The sequence below is a fragment of the Pristiophorus japonicus genome, chromosome 12 (assembly GCF_044704955.1).
Source record: "Pristiophorus japonicus isolate sPriJap1 chromosome 12, sPriJap1.hap1, whole genome shotgun sequence".
Classification (NCBI taxonomy): Eukaryota; Metazoa; Chordata; class Chondrichthyes; family Pristiophoridae; genus Pristiophorus; species Pristiophorus japonicus.
The window spans coordinates 39,761,836-39,786,362 of NC_091988.1; the positions used below are offsets into that span (position 1 = coordinate 39,761,836).

At 41.1% G+C, this 24,527-nt stretch overlaps 1 protein-coding gene across 1 annotated transcript; it reads left to right on the forward strand.

The window, feature by feature from the left end:
• Nucleotides 1-675: 675 nt before the first annotated feature.
• On the forward strand, nucleotides 676-22,369 carry wnt7aa (wingless-type MMTV integration site family, member 7Aa). Its single transcript, XM_070894709.1, has 4 exons — nucleotides 676-746; nucleotides 2,384-2,610; nucleotides 4,793-5,064; nucleotides 21,890-22,369. Exons 1-4 carry the CDS (start codon nucleotides 676-678, stop codon nucleotides 22,367-22,369), a joined length of 1,050 nt encoding a protein of 349 aa, XP_070750810.1.
• The last annotated feature ends 2,158 nt before the right edge of the window (nucleotides 22,370-24,527 follow it).

Genomic DNA, 24,527 nt, shown 5'->3' on the forward strand with positions numbered 1-24,527 from the left:
CAGGGGGAGAGTGAGAGAATCCGCGGTGAAAATATCTGATCAGTGTGCTGATCTGATTGCAGCACCGAAATAATTGAAACAAAAAGTTGGTATTAAGTTCCTTAACTTATCAAACTCCTCGGTGCGAAGCAATCCCTTTAAAATTCAATTGGGTCTTGTCTGTACTAAGTTACGTTTCTTTTAAATGGAAACTTGTTAGATCATCCTGAGAATTCTGCAGGTTCTTGGTTAGAAACCCCCTCCCTCCTCCCCTCACCCCCCCCCCCCCGAAAAAAAGGTGAGTGTGTGCACTCCAAAGGTATTTTGTGGGTCTGCTGCGTTTTCCTAACGAACACGCCCAAATAGATGAGATAGATATATAGAACCCGGGGAAGATCAGCGACTCACTGTGGTGAATGCCTGGGATCCTGTGCGATCTCTAAGCCAGCCTCCCATTTCAATCTCGATACGTGTGACACGCATACAGATGATGGATAATCTGTAAAAAAAAAGTGCAGGAGATCGATTCTTCACTGGGATTTACAATATACGCTGGTTTTTGCTTTGGGTGCACAGGAGCTGAGATCACAAGAGTCGGTTTGTCTCTAAATACCGTGGACTGTCTCTGCCTGGGACTCTGATCAACAAGTCAAACAGCACGAAAAGAATTGCATCCACCATACACAACTTAGCAACATGAACCGAAAAACCAGGCGCTGGCTCTTTCACATTTTCCTCTGCGTGGGAATCGTGTATCTTAAGATAGGGTAAGTGGCTTTCGGGGAAAGGTTGCCGTGTCTAGACGTGTCAGTGTTTTTCATTGCAAGCTTTGACGATATGATTATGTTTTTATGTCTATAATAACAAAGTCCGCTGTGTGTTGCGGTGGTTAGATCCTGAAAACTCACAGGCACTGTTGCGTTTGCCTAATACACGCTAGCTACTATTGGAAGAAAGTATATTCCACCGTAAATGAATTAAACGCTTACATTGAGGAGTGAAAGCAGAAACCTGGGCTATAGTATAATCGTGTGGGGCTGGAGAATAGAACAGCGTTAGCACGTTATATTACGGAATGGTCAACGTGGAGTCCAAATATACGGTGTACCATGTCGCGGAACCTGCAACTTCACGCTCTACTCAAACTTCACCATTAGGTTTTATAGTTTATGAAACATTTTAGAATCTCAAGTGCAACGAAGTACACGGGCTGGTGAGATCTTGTTGGTCTGTTTAGCTGTTCTGAAAAGGAGAATGCTTAATGTAGAAAGTGGAGCAGGAAAGGCGGTTGTTTTTTGGCATTGCGCTCTCTCTCTCTCCCGAGTGCCGCTTCAATTATACATCCTTGATATGGAGACTCGGGGCGACCGATTACACAATGGGATGGCTGTGATTTGCACAATCACCCGCTCTATAGATCGATCAGTATGGGATAGCACGACCATACAGAGTTAACCCGCGCCTGCTTCCCTCATTGTACATGGCGTGGGGTCCGCCAGCTCACTTCGCCTCGTTCACTTCAACAGCTTTCTTAAAATGCGGCGTGTATATATAAGGGTATACGCATAGGGAAGAAAAGGTTAAAAGTTGTTTTTTAGGGAAGTGAATGCATGAAACAAATGTTAGAACTGCCCCAATATAAGTCAAATAGTCATTCTTGGTTCAAGGTTATCTTCATGTAATGAAGTAACTAGGTTTGTTTTATATCACATTGATGGGTAAACACACTCATTCATGTTAATGTATTGATATTACGATGCAGCTTAATGGTCACAAAATGAGCACAGATTACTTTTAACCACGTCGCGCGTTTAATTGAGATGAGCTTGCCCAGTATTCAGTGAGATACATAATTTACATGTTGTAATTAATGCTAAATTGTTAAGATTTACATTTGCGATTTTGTTTTCGTGAATACATTCGTGAATACACCCCTGCAATCTTGTGGGGCTGCTCCTTGAGTTCCCAGGACGGACCGGGTCACCATCCCCAATATGAATGGAGGCTGCAAGCCGCTCCAATTCGTGCAGCGACCCACACTCACAAATGTTGAGGTTTATTTTTATACGACCTGGTTGGATCCAGGCGCATCAAACGTTGGAAATAAAAGACTCCAGATAGAAGGGAGGATTTGCAAAGCAATTTTTGCTCAAATTTACAATAGCTGAGATCGATCAAAGTCCAACTTATCAACAATATTAGACAAGGTTAGATCAATGCTCCGAAGGATCTGTCTAAATGACCAGATCATTAAAAAAAGTTACTGTGCAAACTTATGGGGGAAACATTCATATGGGACTTTAAAAATGACTCCATTGTATTTGTGCTGCGAATTACGTGTTTAGGTTAATAATTAGTCGTCGTGTTTGCTTTCTCACCAAATGTGTGCCTATATTTGCCACAGCGGATTCTCTTCGGTGGTGGCGCTAGGAGCGAACATTATCTGCAGTAAGATACCGGGACTGGCGCCTCGTCAGCGAGCGATCTGTCAGAGTCGCCCCGATGCCATCATCGTCATCGGGGAAGGGGCTCAGATGGGAATCAACGAGTGTCAATTCCAGTTCCGATACGGTCGGTGGAACTGCTCTGCACTGGGCGAGAGGACCGTCTTTGGCAAGGAGCTCAGAGTGGGTACGTTAGACAATGCAAAACTGCTGTCCACTCCAACCTCACTATAGTAGATATAGGGAACTTTGTGCAAAATATACAGAGGCAATAACCCTCACATAAAGCTATAGTATTCATGTTCCAATGTTTAGTCAATTTCAAGTTAATTTCACAGAATCAGCCAAACAAAAAAAGTTCCATTCTGGAACCTGTCCAGCCAGTTGTCGAAACAGGCGAAAATGGAATCCATTTAAAATCTTGAGCAACACATTATTCCTGTTTATTACAATTTTGGACAAATCGATAATCACGGGTTTACTGTTTACTGGAACACTCACTATATGTATACTTGGCCCACCAGAGGAATTGACAAAACATTTGAATCACTCGCTTTATTCAAGAATAAACCTAAAGTTGTCTTCAAATTGTGGTTTTGAAAGTAAATCATGCCTAATATCAATATTGGAATTTGCACAGATCTTTCATTGGTAGAAATCCATGATATGTATATTCCGGAGTCTCTTCAAAGCAAAACAATCAAAAAGCTACCTTTCATGTTACTTCCCACAGGTGGACATTTTTGCTATTGCGGCTAGTTGCTTTGATGGTCCATAAATAGTGTCTCCCTTCCCCAATCACTTTAACCAAGTTCATTCAAACAGCAGCACTACTCTCCTACCTTTGGCTGTGAATCAGGAACACCAACTCGTTTCTTGGTTACAGCACACACATGTTATCAGTCTTTCCAGCGTGGGCAGTTTATTAAAATCATTGTCAAACTTGAGAGTGCTCCACTGCAACAGAATACTTAACTGTCCTTTGAAGCATCTGGTGATTAGTGACTTTCAGACGCGTAATGCGGTAAACATTTTATCATGTTGACTTCAAAGAACTCAAGGTGTAACTTTCGCCATAAATAAACCAGTGCCCTTAACCAACAAAAAACAGAGCGAGTTATCTGTGCTATAAATCATGCAGCTACTCTGACCCAGTATATATGGTTTATCTTGCTTTTTAACTATGTCAAATAAAGGGTGGGTTTTTAGAGATCGCATGTCCTGCTTCTGTAAAGAAGGTCAACTACCTTCTATATCTATTTCGTCCCCTTCCGTTTATGTATCTGTATAATGTATCTAATCTCATTGGCACACACTCAAAGAGTGTGCAGCAAATTGTAGAATTTGTAACAACTATGGAGTCCTAAAGCTGATATTCTAGAGGCGAATTTCATGCAGAATGTACAAAAGTAAGGATGAAACACAGAAAATAACATAATACAGAAACATATACTTCAATAAACCAAGCCATCACGGAATACTTACTGCGGTGATTATAGCTCTGGGACAGAAACCTTTCAGTTTATAACAATACAGCTCCCTCCAAACATGGCCCTCATGAGTTATTCTCGTCCCTGTCTTTTTTTACTTTCGAAAGTTCACACCATTCAATTTTATTCAGATATAAAGGATATAAGCATAGCCAACAGTTAAAATACATACAATGCACAACTACTCTAGTTTCACAAATGTGGAAAAATAAGATGCCTTGTTTTGGTAAGTCACATGACAGCAATCGGATGCTTTTACTTGAGGCCGAACCAAGACATTAGTGCCTTGTTGACGTATATGAAGTGTGCTATACACATTGGTGTAAATGAAAAGCGACTTTGCAAGACGATCAAAAAAGGAACCCTTACAAAAGCAATCACATTTCATGAAATCAACCATCTTCGACAGCAAGATCGTTGAGGATAATTGCCTGTCCGAGGTAGTCTATCGAGTTGGACTGTGTACTCTCTATGCCTTATGGTTTGTCACACTGTGCAGCAACCACAACGCTTATTTTGCAAAATGTGCTTTTAAAATCTCAATTTCTCGTAACCATTACTGCTGGTAATATTACCTTCATGTTTAATTCTTTTATTTGTTAAATGCAAATCTTGTAATGAATTACACACTATTACATTATTCTTTACATCGTTTTGGGTTTGGTTGACATCAAGTGAACTTTCTGGGATTTTAAACTGATGTTTTTATTCAGATTTAAAATGAGGTACATTTCTGTCAAACAGTTTAAATATTTATTTAAAAAGTAAAACTTTAGCACAAAACATTATTGTGCGATCTGAATGTAAAACATGAAGTGCTGTGATTATCATTGGTCTATCAAACAAGCTAACATGTGTGTCCCAATATCTTGATTGCAGGAAGCAGAGAAGCAGCCTTCACTTATGCTATTATTGCTGCTGGAGTAGCTCATGCTATTACTGCCGCATGCACCCAGGGAAACCTGAGTGACTGTGGCTGTGACAAAGAAAAACAGGGTCACTACAATCAGGAGGAAGGCTGGAAATGGGGAGGCTGTTCTGCAGACATCAGATATGGAATTGGATTCTCCAAAGTGTTTGTAGATGCAAGAGAAATCAAACAAAATGCCAGGACACTTATGAACCTGCATAACAATGAGGCAGGGCGGAAGGTAAGAATTATAGCCACTTGTCTTAAATAGAAAATAAATAACTATATATATATATATATATATATATACAATTTTCTGATTTTTCAATTATCTTTGAAGAAATGGTAAATAAGTGAAATAATTAGGTATTAATACCTAGCTAGCTCCCAAACACCACTGAGAAAATGACATATCAAATGCAAAACTCCATTAACCAAGGTAAACACCTTGCAATAAAATGATACACGCAGAACCATTTTAAAAGGCTTTTTACTTTAGCCTGGAATTCTAGATCACATCTGTTCTTTGGGTCTTGAAGAGCTCAATTGCATAATTAATTGCAACCAATCATACAGGGCAGAAAAAATGTTAAAGGTGATGTATTGCTAAATCCATTACAGATAACCCTGAAGTCACTTCGGATTTAAAAAAAAAACATTCAATATTATATTTTTGTGCCACTGTGTATAAAGTACAGGGTGAAATGGTTTTAAAAGGTAAACATGATGTCCTCACATATAGAGGTATTTTTAATAGTTTAAATTTATATTACCAAAAAAACTAAGTAAATAAGAGTGCTGAGTTACTATACATTGTTCACAATCACTTTGCATTTTAAGATACTGAACTCTAAGATAGTTTCTGATCTTTGAAACTGTGTGAAATTATCTATATATTAGATTTAGGTGGTTTGATTGGATATGCAATGGTTGTTACTGCTTCAGTCGTTGCTTACAAGTTAGCATCATTTTTCAAGATGGCATTAGGCTGGCTACCAAGCTGAGAATGCACAGCGGTGCAATGTAATGTGGTTTCATTGCCTGCTTTTCACTGACACCAGTTGCTTTTAAAGCCTTTTTTTCCTTGTGCTCCATCAGTCTGGGACACACATAAATCATCAACAGAGACACAAACTAATGGTGCATATTTTATTTTAAGTTGAGCTTGTAGACTTTTGTATTCAATCGATTGAAAATGCCCTTCCATTTTAACTAATATGGTGACTCCCAGATTATAAAGAAGTTGTTCATGTTTTGAACCAAAGTATATTTTGGATACGCTATAAGAAAGGCAATTATTAGGTTACAAAACCAGTGAAAGAAACATGGTAGCTTTTACGTGGATATAAAGGGTACCACCTCCCTAGAAAATAATTTAGCATACTTTTATATTTCAGGAGTGAGAGCAATCACAATGCTCCTTATTTTCAACACAATGACATCTAATGCAAGTGGCACAATAATGAATTGGAACGTGAACATGTTGAATGTATAACAGACACACACAAAAAAAATCCAAACACTATAAATATTATTTGAAAACAAACTTCTCACCGAAATTCAAGATATTTACACTCTGCCTACTGAACACTTGAGATGTCACTTCCTCAAAAACACTAATAAATGTTGACGAATGTATAAGATCATATGAGACAAAATTTTATATCAATCATTCCATTTTATCAACTATAGTATCACATTTGTATTCTGATTAAATATATCATAAACCATTACTTAGACATATCTTAAGGCTCTTAACACTTAATGAATAACATTATCACGAGGAATCTGATAATTTGCCCCATTATCTGTAGTTAGAAAAACAAGATAACATTTTCCTTTCTGTATTTAAAAAAATCATTACTCCCCCTTAAAAATATTGAACTGAAACTGTGAATGTTTTAGGGTTCTATGTTATCACCAGTCTCTGACTAGATCATCATCTTCTACAACTTCTTTACCAATATCACAATATCATGTTCCAAAACGACAAAACACAACAGCATGATATATTCATTTCCAATGTCTTCTTGACTTTTTTGAGGAAGTGAACTCTCAAGTGTACATTGGAAAGCTTGTGATGTAGGCTTACCAGAAAGCCTTTAATATAGCTTGGTGTGAAAATCTATTAGATAAGCTTAAGGCGAAACTTGTTTCATTGACTCTGGATCAGTTCCTATGGAGTGGAGGGTAGCCAATGTAACCCCACTTTTTAAAAAAGGAGGGAGAGAGAAAACAGGGAATTATAGACCGGTCAGCCTGACATCGGTAGTGGGTAAAATGATGGAATCAATTATTAAGGATGTCATAGCAGTGCATTTGGAAAGAGGTGACATGATAGGTCCAAGTCAGCATGGATTTGTGAAAGGGAAATCATGCTTGACAAATCTTCTGGAATTTTTTGAGGATGTTTCCAGTAGAGTGGATAAGGGAGAACCAGTTGATGTGGTATATTTGGACTTTCAGAAGGCGTTCGACAAGGTCCCACACAAGAGATTGATGTGCAAAGTTAGAGCACATGGGATTGGGGGTAGTGTACTGACATGGATTGAGAACTGGTTGTCAGACAGGAAGCAAAGAGTAGGAGTAAATGGGTACTTTTCAGAATGGCAGGCAGTGACTAGTGGGGTACCGCAAGGTTCTGTGCTGGGGCCCCAGCTGTTTACACTGTACATTAATGATTTAGATGAGGGGATTAAATGTAGTATCTCCAAATTTGCGGATGACACTAAGTTGGGTGGCACTGTGAGCTGCGAGGAGGATGCTGTGAGGCTGCAGAGCGACTTGGATAGGTTAGGTGAGTGGGCAAATGCATGGCAGATGAAGTATAATGTGGATAAATGTGAGGTTATCCACTTTGGTGGTAAAAACAGAGAGACAGACTATTATCTGAATGGTGACAGATTAGGAAAAGGGGAGGTGCAAAGAGACCTGGGTGTCATGGTACATCAGTCATTGAAGGTTGGCATGCAGGTGCAGCAGGCGGTTAAGAAAGCAAATGGCATGTTGGCCTTCATAGCAAGGGGATTTGAGTACAGGGGCAGGGAGGTGTTGCTACAGTTGTACAGGGCATTGGTGAGGCCACACCTGGAGTATTGTGTACAGTTTTGGTCTCCTAACCTGAGGAAGGACATTCTTGCTATTGAGGGAGTGCAGCGAAGGTTCACCAGACTGATTCCCGGGATGGCGGGACTGACCTATCAAGAAAGACTGGATCAACTGGGCTTGTATTCACTGGAGTTCAGAAGAATGAGAGGGGACCTCATAGAAACATATAAAATTCTGACGGGGTTAGACAGGTTAGATGCAGGAAGAATGTTCCCAATGTTGGGGAAGTCCAGAACCAGGGGTCACAGTCTAAGGATAAGGGGTAAGCCATTTAGGACCGAGATGCGGAGGAACTTCTTCACCCAGAGAGTGGTGAACCTGTGGAATTCTCTACCACAGAAAGTTGTTGAGGCCAATTCACTAAATATATTCAAAAAGGAGTTAGATGAGGTCCTTACTGCTAGGGGGATCAAGGGGTATGGCGAGAAAGCAGGAATGGGGTACTGAAGTTGAATGTTCAGCCATGAACTCATTGAATGGCGGTGCAGGCTAGAAGGGCCGAATGGCCTACTCCTGCACCTATTTTCTATGTTTCTATGTTTCTAAGTGGTTAGGGAATTGACTGAAAGAGAGGAAACAGCAGGTATAGTTAGTGGAATGACATCAGCAGGAGACATGTACTGAATGGAGTGTCTCAGGGATCATTGTTTGGTCCCTACTATTTCTATTCTACATAAAAAATCTCGATACGGAAATACAATGCTAGCTGGTCAATTTCACAGATGATGCTAAACTGGAAGGGGCAGGGTTAGTTGAAGCTGATTAAGCAGAAGGACCCCGATAAAGCTAACAAATTCAGCAGAACAATGAGATGAAATTAAATAGACATAAGTGCAAGGTGCTTCACCATCGAAGAAAACATGGAGGGCATTCATATTTGAATGAATGGTGTTGAACTAGCTGAAAGGGAGGATGAAAGATCTGGGAGTGATAGTAGACTCAACACTTATAGTCATTGCAGCAATTAACAACACAATCAGCATATTGAGCTATAGTTCCAAATCAGCAGAGTGTAATTCTGAGGAAGTCACATTGAATTGTATAGTGCTCTGGTCAGGCTGTACCTTGAGTACTGTGTTCAGTTCGGATCATTGAGACATAATGAAAACATTCGAACCCTGCAGAGTAGGGCAACGAGGCTGATTCCTCTCGTCAGAAGACTTGAGTTATGAGGAAAGATTCGAAAAAAGTAAACACTTTAGCCTTGAAAGAAAATATATGAGAAGGGCCTTTATTGATATATAAAAACATGCTAAGTACAACAGAAATGGTTAACTCAGGACGTTATTTCAAATTGAACTAAGATTGCAGGTTTTGGGAAATAGATAAAAGGCAGGTTCCGGGCTGATGTCAGGAAGCATCTGTTCCAGCAAAGAGTGATCAATACCTGGAATGGTCTTCTGGAAAGGATAATGGAAGCAAAATCTTTGGAATCATTCAACAACCAATTAGATGCTGTGATGGTGAGGGGATAGGTTTCGATGGAAAGATGAATGACATGAATGGCCTCCCTCATTTATTCATATCTTTGTGTATAGCTGGTCATTTAATAGTGCTATGAGAATAATCAAAAGCAATCATAATATGCAACATCCATTGTAATGTTGCATATTATAGGAGAATCAACCTCAGGGAATTTAAGTCTAATCCAACTCGACTTACAACAAAATATTCCATGTACTAATTTGGAAAATATGTACCCAAATTTTCCTCACAGAGAATGCAAGGATGGCTGACATGGGAAATCTAAATGTTGTGGTGCTGTGATAGAGAGGTACTCTCCCCAGTGCTGTCTATATCTCTGATAAATAGTATTCCAGCTCCCAGTGTCCTTAGCTATTATCAGATACAGCCTTGGGCCATAAAACCTAATAGTACTAAATCTACGTAATCCTCCTAAAGGCCCTAATCACCTGCATATCTGCATATATTGTAGAGCTTAAGACCTCAAGACAAGCTTAAGGATGAGTGCTCAAAGTTTCTTGTGCTTACTCAGTTCCAGCCATATGTTAGTTGCCTAGATTGCAAAATATTGGACAGGGATTTTAACTTGGTTTGCTAGGGACGGGAATACCAGCCTCATGCATCACTGCTTATAATAACTTGCCCACTGCTGATGTGTCAAGTTTTCTGGCCATCATACAATACAGGCATGAGATTGGGACTGGCACTGGCCCTTGTGCTTTGTAAGCATTCAAAGGTCTCGAGCATGTGGATATGTGGATCTATAGTAATTACCACTCCAAGCATTCAAAGATCTCGAGCGTGTGGATATGTATATCTGTAGCAAGTACTACTCCAAGCATTCAAAGGCTAGAGCATGTGGGTATGTGTATCTATAGCAAGTACTATCCCAAGACTCATTCAGCAGCCATTGCTGGGATTTTGTGATGCTTGTTGTGACGGTGTTACATTACATGTATGATTTTGGTTTACTATGCTTGGATTCTGCTACATTTGATTATCAAGGAGCAGCTTCTATATCTTCTCTATTCCTCTGTCATTATGTGGCAGCCTCTGGCCATTCAGGTTTCTGTCAAGTTTTCTGTGTGCTCGGTTGATGTGAAGATGGATATTGAACAGAAGGAGGAGATCTGTCTGTCAGAGATCTTTTGGCTTTGGAAGCATAGTTGTAAGGAGCTTGGGGCATACTTTTGTAACTTAGAGGTAACAGTAGATTTGAAAGCAATGGAATATATTATATTGAGTGATGTGGAATTTGCCAACAGCTGCAGAGCCATGATGACCTGAAGCTTTTTGAGATACCAGGTTTATTTCAGTGATGTCTTCATGTATTACATGTTGTAGCTAGTTGAGAGCTAACCAATAACCAAACTGTAGAGAGGGCGAATATAGACAAGAGATAGCGTCAGTGTAAATTGTAAATTGTTTATGGAAATTGTGTGTTCCCATTTCACGTCTGAGGCAATAATTGCCGAGAATTGGTTCCTAGTGATAATGTTAGAAGTTTGGGAGGCTTGGGCCTGTAATTCCCACTAAACTGTTGACGAACCAACTCGCCTTCCTAGCTCCCACTCCAGCTGAAATTATAAATGGTTTCCTCTCCTCAGGGACTATCCAACTCTCTATTAAAAATGACATCATCATCCCTTTCCCCCAAAAAACACTGACCTCATGTCCTTACAAAATATCATCCCATCACCAATTTCCCTTTCCTGTTCATAATCCTTAAACATGTTACTGCCCCTCAGATTTATTTTCACCTCTCCCCCAACTCCCTTTGAATGCCTTCAATCAGGTTTCTACATCTCCACAACACTGAAACGGCCCTAATTAAAGTTATGAATGACATTCTGAATGATTGTGACCATGGTGCATTGTCTCACTGTGTCCTCGTCGACCTATCTGTAACGTTTGACATAGTCCACTGCAACATCCTCCTTTAATACTGTTGTTCTGCTTGGTCAGCCTGCCCTTTCTTGGTTCCTTTTACCTATCCAATTGTAGCCAAAGCCTCTCTAGCAATGACTTCTCTTCCTGCCCCTGCAATGTTATCTTGGGAGTCCTCCAAGCATCTATTCTTGGCTCCCTTCTTTTCCTCATCTACATGCTGTCCCATGGCAACATCCATAGCCATAGATCAGCTTCCAGATGTATGTTGATGACGCTCAGCTATACCCCCCCCCACCCCCCAACTGTCTCTGTACCACCAGACTGCCTGTCCAACATCCAGTCTTGGAGGAGTCACAATTTTCTCCAGTTAAACATTGAGAAGACTAAAGTCATTATCTCTACCCCTGCCACTGATTCCAAACCCCTCCATGTCCACTGTCTCAGGCTGAACCATACTATTCACAACCCTGGTAGCTTGTTTGACCCTGAACTAAGATTCTGACCTCATATCCTCTCTATCCCAATGAACGCCTACTTCCACCTCCTGCTTCCATCCCTATCATACTTCAACTTGCACTGAAACATCCATGCTTTTGTCACCTCCAAACTCAACTATTCCAATACTCTCCTGGCTGGCCAGCCATCCTCCACCCTTTGTAAACCTCAGCTCCTCCAAAACTCTTTTGCCCATATCCTATGCTGCACCAAGTCCTGTTCACCCATCACCCTGTCCTTGTTGATCTACATTGCTTCTCGGTCCCCAGATTTAAAATGCTAATCATTGTATTTAAATCCTTCCATGGCTTCATCCGTCCCTATTTCTGCAACCTTGTCCAGCACTACTATACTCCTGAAGTCTCCATTCCTCTGACTCCAGCGTGTTGTATATGCCCCCTTCCTGTGCCCTATGATTGATAGCCATGCCTTCAGCTACCTAGGCTCCACATTCTGGAATTCTCTCCCTAAACGTCCCACCTCTCCTTCTGTAAGATCCCTCTTTGACTGAGCTATGGTCATCCCTATTAATACCACTTCTGTGTCCAATTTTTTTCCTTCTGTGAAGTGCCTTGGGATGTTTTTCTACACTAAAGGTGCTATATTTTTGCAAGTTGTTGTTGTTGAGAAATTGGAGGAATTTTCATTGTATCCATGGATTTTTGCCAATCCATAGGAATTATAAATATTGGAACCCTGAATTATTGTGCCTGAATATGGATGGACAGCATCTGGAAGAGGCAGATGAGATGGGGAATACATTCACTTTATTGCATTTACTTTTCTCAGTATTGATATGGGTACGTTGTACCTCGTGTCTGTACCTGTATATACATAGGGGACAGGCCATCTTTTTTGTCTATAAGGCTGAGAGTTTTGGAGTAGTATCATGTCCCAGTTGACAAGCAGGGAACGGATTTTCTTTTCAGTGGAATATTAGTCTCAATGGAGGGGGTGGTGGGGCTGGGAGAGTCGACTTCCTGCTCCTCCTGGCCCTACCCCTGGGGGAGGTTTGCAGATTGGGATGTGCCGATAAATTCCTGCTTTTTGGTTCGAAGAAACCAGCAGGAAATTACTGTTTGTCTTTGGCTCTTTTTTATACACTTTTTGATGCTTTGAAATATGGTATCTTAAGTGTGAAAAACACACAACTCTTTTATACATACTAGCAAATCTCCTGTGATAACGCTCATGGTGAGGCAGAGGTTGTGCTGATTTTTGATATGTAGCATACTATATATTATCAGGGCCACTGTTTTATAGACCAGAATTTTAATTTGAAGTGGGTCGGGTGTGGTGATTTAGGGGGGGCAGGAGGTGGGGGGAGGGGTACTGGAAAACGGTCGGGAAACCCAGGAGAACGGATTTCCCACAGGCCCTGCTGAATTAAGCGGCAGGGCCTGATTAGCATTTAGAATCTCGCAGCCAGACAGATGGAGAGGCTGGCTTGCTGTCAGGCGGGTAGGCCTAAGGCATCAGGCCACAGAGAGGAGGAAGGGAGGGATCAGGGGGGCATCGAAGGCCAGAGGGCGATCGGGGGCCGGAGGGTGCTGTTGGAAGGCGATCGGGGGCCGGAGGGTGCTGTTGGAAGGCGATCGGGGGCCGGAGGGGGAGGTTGAAAGGCGATCGGGGGGGGGCCGAAGGGTGATTGGGAGCAGGAGGGGGAGGTCGGAAAGTCGGACAGCTGATCGGAGGCTGGTGGAGGATTTGGGGGGCCAGGAGCGAAGGATCGAAGGCCAGAGGGGGAACTGGAGATCGGAGGCCTCGTGGGTCGGAGGTCTCGGGACGAAGGTTGGGGGGAGATCAGAAGGGTCAGGGCAGTGTCTGATTGTGGGGTATTGGTGAGGCAGGGATGCTGGAACCAGTGGGTAAATGGAAAGACACAACTCCTGGATTCAGCAGTCCTCGCCTCCCTTTAACTGGCTTGTTCTCTCAGGACTGGGAAACCTGCCCGTCCACAATTACATTTCAAATGGTGAAACCCTCATTATAATATTTAAAGTGCTAATCCACCTCCTGTCAGCGGGTTGGCTGTCCAACCCCCTCCGTTAAAACTGGAATTTGGCACATTCGAGATGGTTGAGGTCGGGATTCACATTTGTAACTTTTTAACCTCCCACCTGACCCTGGTTAAAGTCCCCCCCCCCCCCACCCATCGTGATTGAATAATTTAAATTGCATTTTATTACAATGTATTACGGGATGTTAGCAGTACTTTGGGTTTAAATGATATAATTATGACCTATTATGAATCAGATTGTAAATCAGTGGCATTGATTATTATTTTATGTTTGTTAAGCTATGTAATGAATTTGCTGCCTTACTTTTAAAAAACAATCGAGGATCCCGAGGATGATGCCGGGGAAGATGCTTCAAGTTGTACTCAGTATTCAGGATGGGGGGAGGTGATATAATTTTATTCATGGGAGGGTGGTCTAAGGGGATTGCGAGCAGTGGGAGACAGGAAGTAAGGTATGTGAGGAATGGAGGGGTGTGGGAGCATCGGTGATGGTGGGGTGGGGAGGGTCCTTGGGTATTGGGGTGGTGGTGAAGGGCTCCAGGGTCTGGGAGTAGTGTGTTACAAGTGTGGTGTGTGGAACCAATGGGAGAGGGGTTTTTAGGGTGTGGGAGCACTGGGATGATTGTGGTGGAGTGTGGGTGCATTGGGAAAGAGGGTTGTTGGCTGTCTGACTACTGGGAACAGAAGTTAGCGGGAGAGGACGTGTGAGATGCTGTTGAGAAAAGTGCTGGAGCTGCATTCATAGCCGTGACCCAGCAATTGGTTTGAAGTTCTTACTGCATTTTTATTATGTTACCATGGGCACTGTGGCAAGAGGTGACAGGTGACAGGAGGGATCAGGAAAGGGGGAAAGGTACATTAGCTTGGGACAGTACGATGGAGAGAGAGATGGTGAGCATGAAGCAGGGCAAGGTACAGATTCTCGTGGTGGGGAATGTGAGAGATGGCAGGGTAGGGCAGGGAGTGGTAAACAGAGAGGGCGATATAGGCATGGGTATGGGAAGCAGTTGATGGTGGCAAGATGGTAAGAGGTGGCAGGAGGGAGCTAAGAAGGGGAAACATATACTGGTGCCAAGGGTGAGGCAGGGTGAGAGGGAACTATTGGAAAATTAAGGCTCTGAGCCTTCATTAATCCTTTGCTCTCCCCAGAATTGAGCTGGAGAAAAAAGAAAGACTTGCATTTATATAGCACCTTTCATGACCACCGGACTTCTCAAAACGCTTTACAGCCAAATAAAGTACTTTGAGTGTAATGTGGTAAAGAGAAGCCATTTGTTTAAAGTGAATACTGAGCTCATGCATTACTAAAGTGAAATTAAAAGAGGCGTCCCTAATTGATTTTGAAAATCCTATTCCGACAATGCAAATCCACGTTCTTAGTAATTACAAGACATTTAAAATGCAATAAGTGATAGTAAAACAATAAAAGATAATAAAAGCAGAGTAAATGATTGTAAGAGTGCAGTAAATGATAATAAAAAGCAAATATAGTAAAGGCACAGTGAATGATAGTAAAAGTGCAGTAAATGATAGTTATAGCACAGTAAATAGAAAAAATGTAGTAAATGATAATCATGGCAGTAAATTATGGTGATAACTCAGCAAATAATGGTAAAACCGCAGTAAAGGATACTAAAAGCACCGCAAATGATGATAAAAGCTAATTAAATTATGGCTAAACCACAGTAAATGACGATAAAAATGCAGTGAATGATAGTAAAAGCACAATGGGGATTAAGATGAAAATTTTCCAGTAGCTGAAACCATACCTGGCAGAATGGAAGATAGAAATGAAAGAAAGAACTTGCATTTGTATAGCACTTTTCACGATCTCAGGATGTCCCAAAGCACTTTACAGTGAATGAAGTACCATTTTTAAGTGTAGCCACTGTTGTAATGTCGGAAATGCAGCTGCCAATGTGCGCACAGCAAGATTCCACAAACAGCAGTGAGATATATGACCAGGTAATCTGTTTTATTGATGTTGGTTGAGGGATAAATATTAGCCAGGACACCGGGGAGAACTCCTTTGTTATTTTTCAAAATAGCACCACGGGATTCTTTACATTCACCTGAGTGGGCAGACAGTTTAATATCTCATCCGATAGACAGCACCTCCGACAATGCAGAACTTCCTCAGTACTGCATTGAAGTATCAGCCTACTTTATGTGCTCTGGAGTGAGACTTAAACCCACAACCTTCTGACCCTGAGGCGAGAGTGCTACCACTGGGCCAGGGCCGACAACTTTTGTAACGGCTGGAGGCCAATCATCTCAACTCCAGGACATTACTGTAGGAGTTCCTCAGGGCAGTGTCCTAGGCCCAACCATCTTCAACTGCTTCATCAATGACCTTTCCTCCATCATAAGGTCAGAAGTGGGGCTTTTCACAGATGATTGCACAATGTTCAGCTCCATTGGCAACTCCTCAGAGAATGAAGCATTTCACACCTGCAAATGATGGTAAAACCATAGTAAACGATAGTAAATTCACAATAAACTCATTGTAAAAGTGCAGTAAAAGCTAATAAAATCACCATAAATAATAGAGCAATTAAATGATAGTTAAAGTGCAGTAAATGACAATGAAAGTGCAGTAAATTATATAATTATAAAATTATTTTAAAAGTTCTACACATTATTTTAAAAGTGCAGTAAATAACAGCAAAAGTGCAGTAAATAATCAAAAACAAAGTAACTGGCAATAATTTGTAGTAAATAATGGAATGTGCACAGTAAATAACAGTAAAGATGGAGTAAATTATAGCAACATGCAAGAAACAATAATGAAAGCTCAGTAAATTACAGTAAAGGTGCAGTAAATAATAGTAAATGCATAGTAAATGCTTCAATATAACTTAAAGCCCATTGCTAATAGGTGACATGGTCTGAGATTGGTGGTTGGGGTGGGCAGGGTGGGGTAAACAAGGGCTAGGTGGAAAGGGAGATTGCCGTTGGGGCACAAATCATCATCATAGGCAGTCCCTCGAACGAGGATGACTTGCTTCCACGAGTTCACAGATGTTTCAATGAAGGACTTGATGTTCCAGTCCTGAACTCCAATTGAAGGGGTGGAAGATGCCTGTGTGTGGATTTTTTTTTAACGTATGGTGACCGTTGCACATCAGCCACCATACGGGCTTGACAGAGCTAGGCCTTTATCCAGTGGCAAGGGTTAACCAAGGTCCACCTAGTGCGCACGCATATCGCAGTCTGAGTTGGCTTATGCTGCCCCTGGGCCCTTGGCTCTTCTGGGCCCTGTACCCTCATTTGCCGCACCTCCGCCACGATCTCTCGCCGCTCCTCCGCTACAAAAACATTTGCCGCTCCTCCGCCATGATCTCTTGCCCTCCTCCGCCACAAACATTCGCTGCACCTCCGCTACGATCTCTCACCGCTCCTCCGCCACAATCTCTCGCCGCTCCTCCGACACGATCTCTCAACGCTCATCCATCCTGACCTTCCCACTCCTCCACTGTACCTGGGACCCGCCGATGTTCTTGCACAAATACAGCCTTGGGGATTGCGAAAGCACGGCCCAGGGCTCATAATATCAGGACAAGGGGATTGAGGAGGTGAGGAGATGTAGTCGGGGGATTACTGGGCAACAGGCCTAAGTTTAAGAGGTTTTAGGTGGATGGATATTAACACCACAGTTCAGCCTGCCTTGGAGGCATAGTTGGGAGGACTTAATAAGAGCAAAGTATAAAACTGCAGTGTAGGTAAGTTTAAACGTGACAGGCAGATGTGACAGAAATAGTGTGTCAGAAAAACATTATAAAAAGTAAACGTGAACACTCACAGAAAGTGTGCTATATGAAATTTTAAAATATATTTTACATGTGCACAGAAAAGTTCCTGAAGGTGGTTTCATTGTTTTGTGTCTTTTTTCCAAGTGGAAGATGTCATTGTAAATATAATGACCTTTGCATTTTGTACACTTTATCTGCAATGATATCTACGCTCAAAGATTAACAGTTGTGAAGCCATCAATGTAAATTTATTGATCGATAATCTACAGTTGATAATCTAAAGAGTACGGATCATACTTTTGAATAGCAATATTTAGACAATGGAATGGTTACCTGCTCTTCAAACTGATGTTAACCCTGGTCATGAGGGATAGTCCAAGATGCGAAACAGTGCATAGGTGCATTTAAACTACTTCTTACTCAGTCACCAGTGGTGCAGAAAAGAATTGCTCCAGCAGTTTTCCTTTGCTCCGACAAATAAACCATCTGAGATTTATAATACTTAGAATGAATTTTCTTGTTATTGAGTTTAGGTGTGTTAAATCACCTGAGCACAGCACAGAGATGAAGGATCACACGCCTTCAAGCAGCCTGATCAATCTTGCGTCCACTAACTTAAGTAGATGGAAAAATCATGCGTGTGGTTCTTGCAGCCATATTTTGCTCTGTGCCTTGCTCAGGCAATTCAATATGTCCAAGTGTAATAATGGGAAAATATGCTCTTTGATCTTTATGGGAAACTGAGTGTAAGTGCAATTGAAACTTGAGACTCCTACTTATGAGTTGAAGGAGGAAAATTGCACTCCGCCCCATTTTGGGCGGATAATTCGAATTATTTGGATTATTACTGCCCGGCGGGATAATGGGAAATTGGGCTCTTTAAATCAAAAAATGCCTCCCAGAGCTTTTGGGCGCTGTTGGATGTGGTAGTGGGGCAGGAGCGGGGTGGGAGTGGTGCGGTGTCCATCAGCGCGATGTGGACATGCCGTGTCGTGCTGTTGCGTCACAACATCCCTCCCCTTCATTTAAAGGAAGCTGTCGAGAGCACCGACTGGCGCCGACCATGCTGTCCTCGCAGGATCCAAAAGGGGTTGGCGCCGGGCGGGCGGGCAGGAGACCCGTTACCTCCACCCCTGGCCCAGGGGCAATTGCAGATGGGTCACATCCGCCACCTGCCCCCGGGTGGAAAGGCCTTACCACCCCTCTCAGAGGCAGTAACGGGCCTTAAAAAAGGGAGCAATTTCAGTCCACAACTCTTCATAGATGCTGATCTACCTGGTGGGTATTTTAATAAGGTGATGCTGAGGATTGCAGCACCTTTGATATTTAAGGGATCATTTTTAAGTAGTTGTGACTAGCGGTGCGCCTGTGGTTTTCTGCTATATGCTGATGGTGGGCGAGGTTCCTGCTGCTGGCATAGACCCACTAGTGTCAGAATCAACAATCCCTCGATCAGGTATATCACGGGCTAGTAGCAGAGTGAAGTTTTTAATGCTCTATTCCAACAATGTGTTTTAACTGCAAACACAGGTCCCAGTGAAGAAAGGACATTGCCATAACTTGTTGCTGTAGTTCTCAATGCCCCTTTTTGCAAGGCATTAAGCGGTACTGCGACTTGGTGTAATACTTGGGAATGCAGCTTTGTAGTGACATAGTAGTGAAAGATGCTGATTCAATTTTAACCCTGTTCCATCCAGATCCTGAGCTCAGCTACGCTGTTGATTGAAGAATGCCAACTGAAAGCCATGCGGCTCTCCACAAGAGGAGAGGGAATAAGGGAAAGTTGTTGCTCAGCTGCCCTTGCATGTCTCTTAATAGCCGGGCTAGAGCAACATTGGCAGAGGCTTCAAAGTAGATTGCCTGCCCTCTAAGATACAACACTGAGCACTGGAGTAAAAATAGAAGCATTCACTACTGTTTCAAAATATGGATACAATTATTATCGCTAGTAATCGTTAACTACATTTGCAAGAATTTCAGAAGTTGAATTTAAGTTGGGAACTATTTTAGTCTGTATAAAGTGCAAAATAAAACAAAAAATATACTCTGATAGAGCCTAATAATATGGATGCTTTACGTGCCAACTTGACTCAAATTAAAGCACTCTTGCATCTAAGTCAGAAGGTTGTGTTGCCGACCAGGGTAAGGGATAGCTCTTACTGACTGGAAAGGAACTTGAAAATGGAGGAAGAACCAGTTGTTGTGATCCAACGACATAGTAAGCAACAGGGCGGAGGTCCTGCTGATGGAGTATCAGGATCGGGATGGTGGTGTAGTGATTATGTTTGTGGACGTGAAATCCAGAGGTCTGGATGAATAATCCTGGGAATGTGAGTTCAAATCCTGCCATGGGAGTTTGATAATTTAAATTCAATTTTTAAAAGTTTTGGAAATAAAGAACTGGGACCAGTAAAAGTGACCATGAAGTCGTAAAAACCCAACCTAATGTTCTTTAAGAAAGGGAACCTGCCATTCTTACCAAGTCTGGACTATATGTGTCTCCAGTTCCACACCATCGTGGTTACCTCTGAAGTGGTCTAGCAAGTGTGGTAACAAGGAATGGGCAATAAATGCCCACATCCGGAGAATAAATAAAACATTTTAGAAAGGAGCTAGGCGCTAAATTAAAAGCAGGACCTCGAGAGTGGTAATCTCCAGATTATTACCCAAGCCACGTGCTAATTGGCATAGGGATAACCAGATCTGGAATGTAAATGTGTTGCTGAAAGACTGGTGTGGGAAGGAAGGGCTCCTTTTCATTGGACACTGGAACAGGAGGACATTATACTGCTGGTGCACCTGAGCCAGGCTGGAATCAAGGTCCTAGCAGAAAGGATATAAATGGACTGTGGAAGGGAACTTAAGCCGGTAAGGAAGGTCTGGGTGGAAAAAATAATAACCTAAAGATAAAATAAAGAGGGGATAAGAGTACAAAAGGAGATAAAGATAATGTAAATACTCTGAGAACAGAGAAGATTATAGGAAGTCATAATAAAATATTTGTTAAAAATAAAGCAGGAGTGATGACAAATAGAAATATATTAAATTGCCTGTATAGCAACGTGCAGCACAGCAGCCATCAAGTGTGATAGGTCAAAAAGTGTGAGAAATGCACCATCAGGACATATGGGCAGAGTAGGGACAGTTACCCAATACATGTTATGTACACAAATGCATGCAGCATTAAAAATAAAAATAAAAAATAGTTAGAAGCACAAATTCATCTGAAAGGATATCATGTAGTAACCATTATAGAGACCTGGCTACAAGCTGGACATGATTTAGAGCTAAACATTCCCGGGTGTGGGATTTTCAGAAAGGACAGGGAAATTGGGAAAGGAGGTGGAGTAGCAATAGTGCTAAAAAACACAATCACAGCAGTGGAAAGAAAGGATTTCAGTCAGGGTGAACAGGTAGTGAAAACAGTGTGAGTGCATCTAAGGAACAGTAATGGATGCAAGGTTCTGGTGGGAGTTGTCTACATACCTCCTGACAGCAGTGATGTATAAGTACAGCGATCATTATTTGGGCCCACCATGACACCAAGGATGGGAACATTATTCACTTTTTGCAATCAGAATTGGGATTAAGCATTCTCATATTAGCTATAACATGGGTAAGATGTAGAATAAAACATCCTCAAACCTGCAATTGGACCTGCACTAAGATGATCTTTCCATTTCCCACACCTAGCTTCTTTTAAATTAGACTGCCCGTTATTGCATAATGCGATTTAGTTTTGTGCTGTGCAGAAGAAAGATACTTTCATCTCATCTGGGCTGCATTCAAACCTAGGATTCAACGGTGAAAGTTCCGACTGCACCACCCAGCTCTCTAAAATGTGTTTAGTTTCATCTCGGGGCAAGTGACAGTTTGATTTAATCATTTAGTTTACCCAGAACAGGGCAAGCCATCAAATCAAACACCAGCACTGCCAGAAAACCACCTGAAGTGATGCTACTGATAGAAACAGCATTAAACCATCTAATCATAAAACAACCATTTCTCAGAAGACTTTCATCATTGTCTATTTGTAAATTTTATGAAGTTATTAGACTACTGTCACCCTGACTTTTGATAGTAACTCAGTGTTGATACCTTTTCTGACATTTCAGCTGAATTATGGTCAGAAATGAGTCCTTGAAGATGGACTGATTCTTGGGTCTGGTTTGCTGCATCCCATTAACCTATACTGCTTTTTAAATCTCATCAGTGTCCAGTCAGACACTGTTATAAAACAGTCACATTTAAGGCTCTTATAAGTTGGTGCAAGTGCAGAAGAGGCTGACATTTTTATTGTGGGTTTGATTACATGTATTGCATTTGCTTCATTCTAGATCCTTGGAGAAAATATGAAATTAGAATGCAAATGTCATGGAGTGTCTGGATCTTGTACCACTAAAACATGCTGGACAATGCTTCCTAAATTCAGAGAACTGGGCTACATCCTGAAAGAGAAATACAATGAAGCAGTTCAAGTTGAACCAGTAAGGACGCATCGAAACAAGCGACCAGTCTTCTTGAAGATTAAAAAGCCACTTTCATATCGTAAACCTATGATGACAGACTTAGTGTACATTGAGAAATCTCCTAACTACTGCGAGGAGGATCCAATCACTGGGAGCGTTGGGACACAGGGCAGAATGTGTAACAAGACATCCTCGCAAAATAACAGTTGCGATTTGATGTGTTGTGGACGAGGATACAACACTCACCAGTATTCCAGAGTCTGGCAGTGCAACTGCAAATTCCACTGGTGCTGCTACGTCAAATGCAACACTTGCAGCGAACGAACGGAAGTTTATACATGTAAATGAAATTGATCTTTTATAGGGAGGAGAGTCATATCCTCAAAAGGAAATATTCCTCCATTTGCACATGATCTCAACCTAGTGGCTGTGAGTTTGCAAATAATGTCTCGCTCTCTTATAGAGTGCAAAAGCTTGAGGATCCCTGCCCGATAATGTTGCCAGATTCATGAGCTCATCTGGATTACAAAGAAAAAAAAGCACCTGTTACCATCTCCATAAATATACCACACAGAATTCAAATACTTAAAGCCTATTTCAATTAGTGCATTGAAATAAATCCAGATCTGAACAGAAAATGGCACAAGGTTGAAAGAGCCGTAGTGAAATCAGCAGTAACTTGGCTTGAAAAAAAAACCCTTTAAATATGGACTATAAACAGGACAGGGTTGACAATGCCCCTGTGAGAACTTCTGCTTTGAGTGTGGATTATGCAGATTTAGGTTTCTGCATTTGTGAAAAGCTTCTGCTTGTCTTGCCTGTCTGGATCTCACAGGATTGGCTACAGCAAGTATTACTGTTTTCAGTTTCCCATAGACACTGACTTCTCAGCTTTTTCTTTTCTGTCACATTTTTTCACAGCCATTAAGAACACCATGGTGGACTGGGGCACTTGGACATAATGACTGACTATACCAGCAACATTAAATAAATAGTAACAACAATATTTAACAATATATTTAGAGAAAAAAAACTAATATTAATTTATTTAAAAAGAACTTTACTTAACTTGGGGCATTCCGACAAAGAAAGAGTTTTACTTTCTTTTGTGGAATAATTTCTTTAGATACAGCAAGAATTGGATTTGTTTGGCTGTATATATTAGGTTTTGCTCAGATATTTCTAATAGCTGTATTTGCAGGAACATTCTGTGTCCTGCAGCATCAGGCTTTTAACTGACAAAAGCAGGCATCTTTTGTAAATCTTCTGCTGTTTTGCTGCTAGTTGTCTGGAAAATCAAACTGGTTGTGATCATTATAAACTACTGTAAAAACTTGATTATTTTTCACTTTGAAATGTCAACTAATTATAAACCATTTGAACTAAAGATTATCAAACTTGATACTCCAGACAAATCCCGTCATGTGGAAAAAGGAACCATAGGTTAAGAGAATATATTTTGTAAGAGACTATTTTTATATGAATATTTTATTTATACTGTTTCTGCTTGTATAACTCTATAACCAGTACTTTTCTTAAAACAGGCATAAAAGCTATGATTATTTGTAATAGATCTGAGGGAATTTAACAGCATTAAGACTGATTAGTTTATGGACAGAACAGCAGCAAGCTGGATAAATTCAGAATCAAATGGTAGATGCGTCCAAATGCACAATTAACGTTCTTAGATTAGCTCTATCCGGATGTGTGTGTACAAACTGGCTCATTATTGCATTTCAAACTGCAGAATATGCAAAACAAGAACAGGGTATGTAGCATCAATTTTGTTAGTTGGCTTGAATTCATGTTTGGTATTAACTGGATACTCATTTATCCCTTTCAGAAAAAAAATTTAAATTGCTTCCCGCATGCGTCAGTCATTAAAATGTGGGGTTATGACTAGCAAATGTGCTGTGTGTGCTTTGAGATAAAGCTCCATATTGTGGAAGTGTCAAATTGATTTTGTCATTGCCATGCTTCAGACTGTGACTGTACAAACTAGCACTATACACACTGTCTGATTCACACAGATAACAGACAGAGCTGTTATCTGTAACAACAATGAAAAGTGGTCTATTTCTTTCATAAAGAATGCTGAGAATTCAAGAAGGTTTCACTACCATTCACTGTTTAGCACTTTACAGCACAGGTAAATCTTGTATATTTTTTACTTTCAAGTGTACTATGGCTATTAAACTTTAAAATTCTACAGTATTATGTTAGACCAAGAGTATGCAGAAATCTGTAGTTTGTGCTAGCTCCAAAACATGCAGACTAAAATCCTATCAGATTTTGAATTTTTTATTTAGTTAAGATTCTCACTTAGTTAAAACAACTAATTTCCATGGACCAATATGTACTACAACTATGTGCCCACTTCAAATTCTGCCCTCTCTGAAAATATTTGCAAGGTACTTTGATGTCTAATTTTTATGTTGTTTCCTATGGAGCTTGTTTTTAGATATATACATATAGATATATATCTATATGTAATTATCTCACTTAC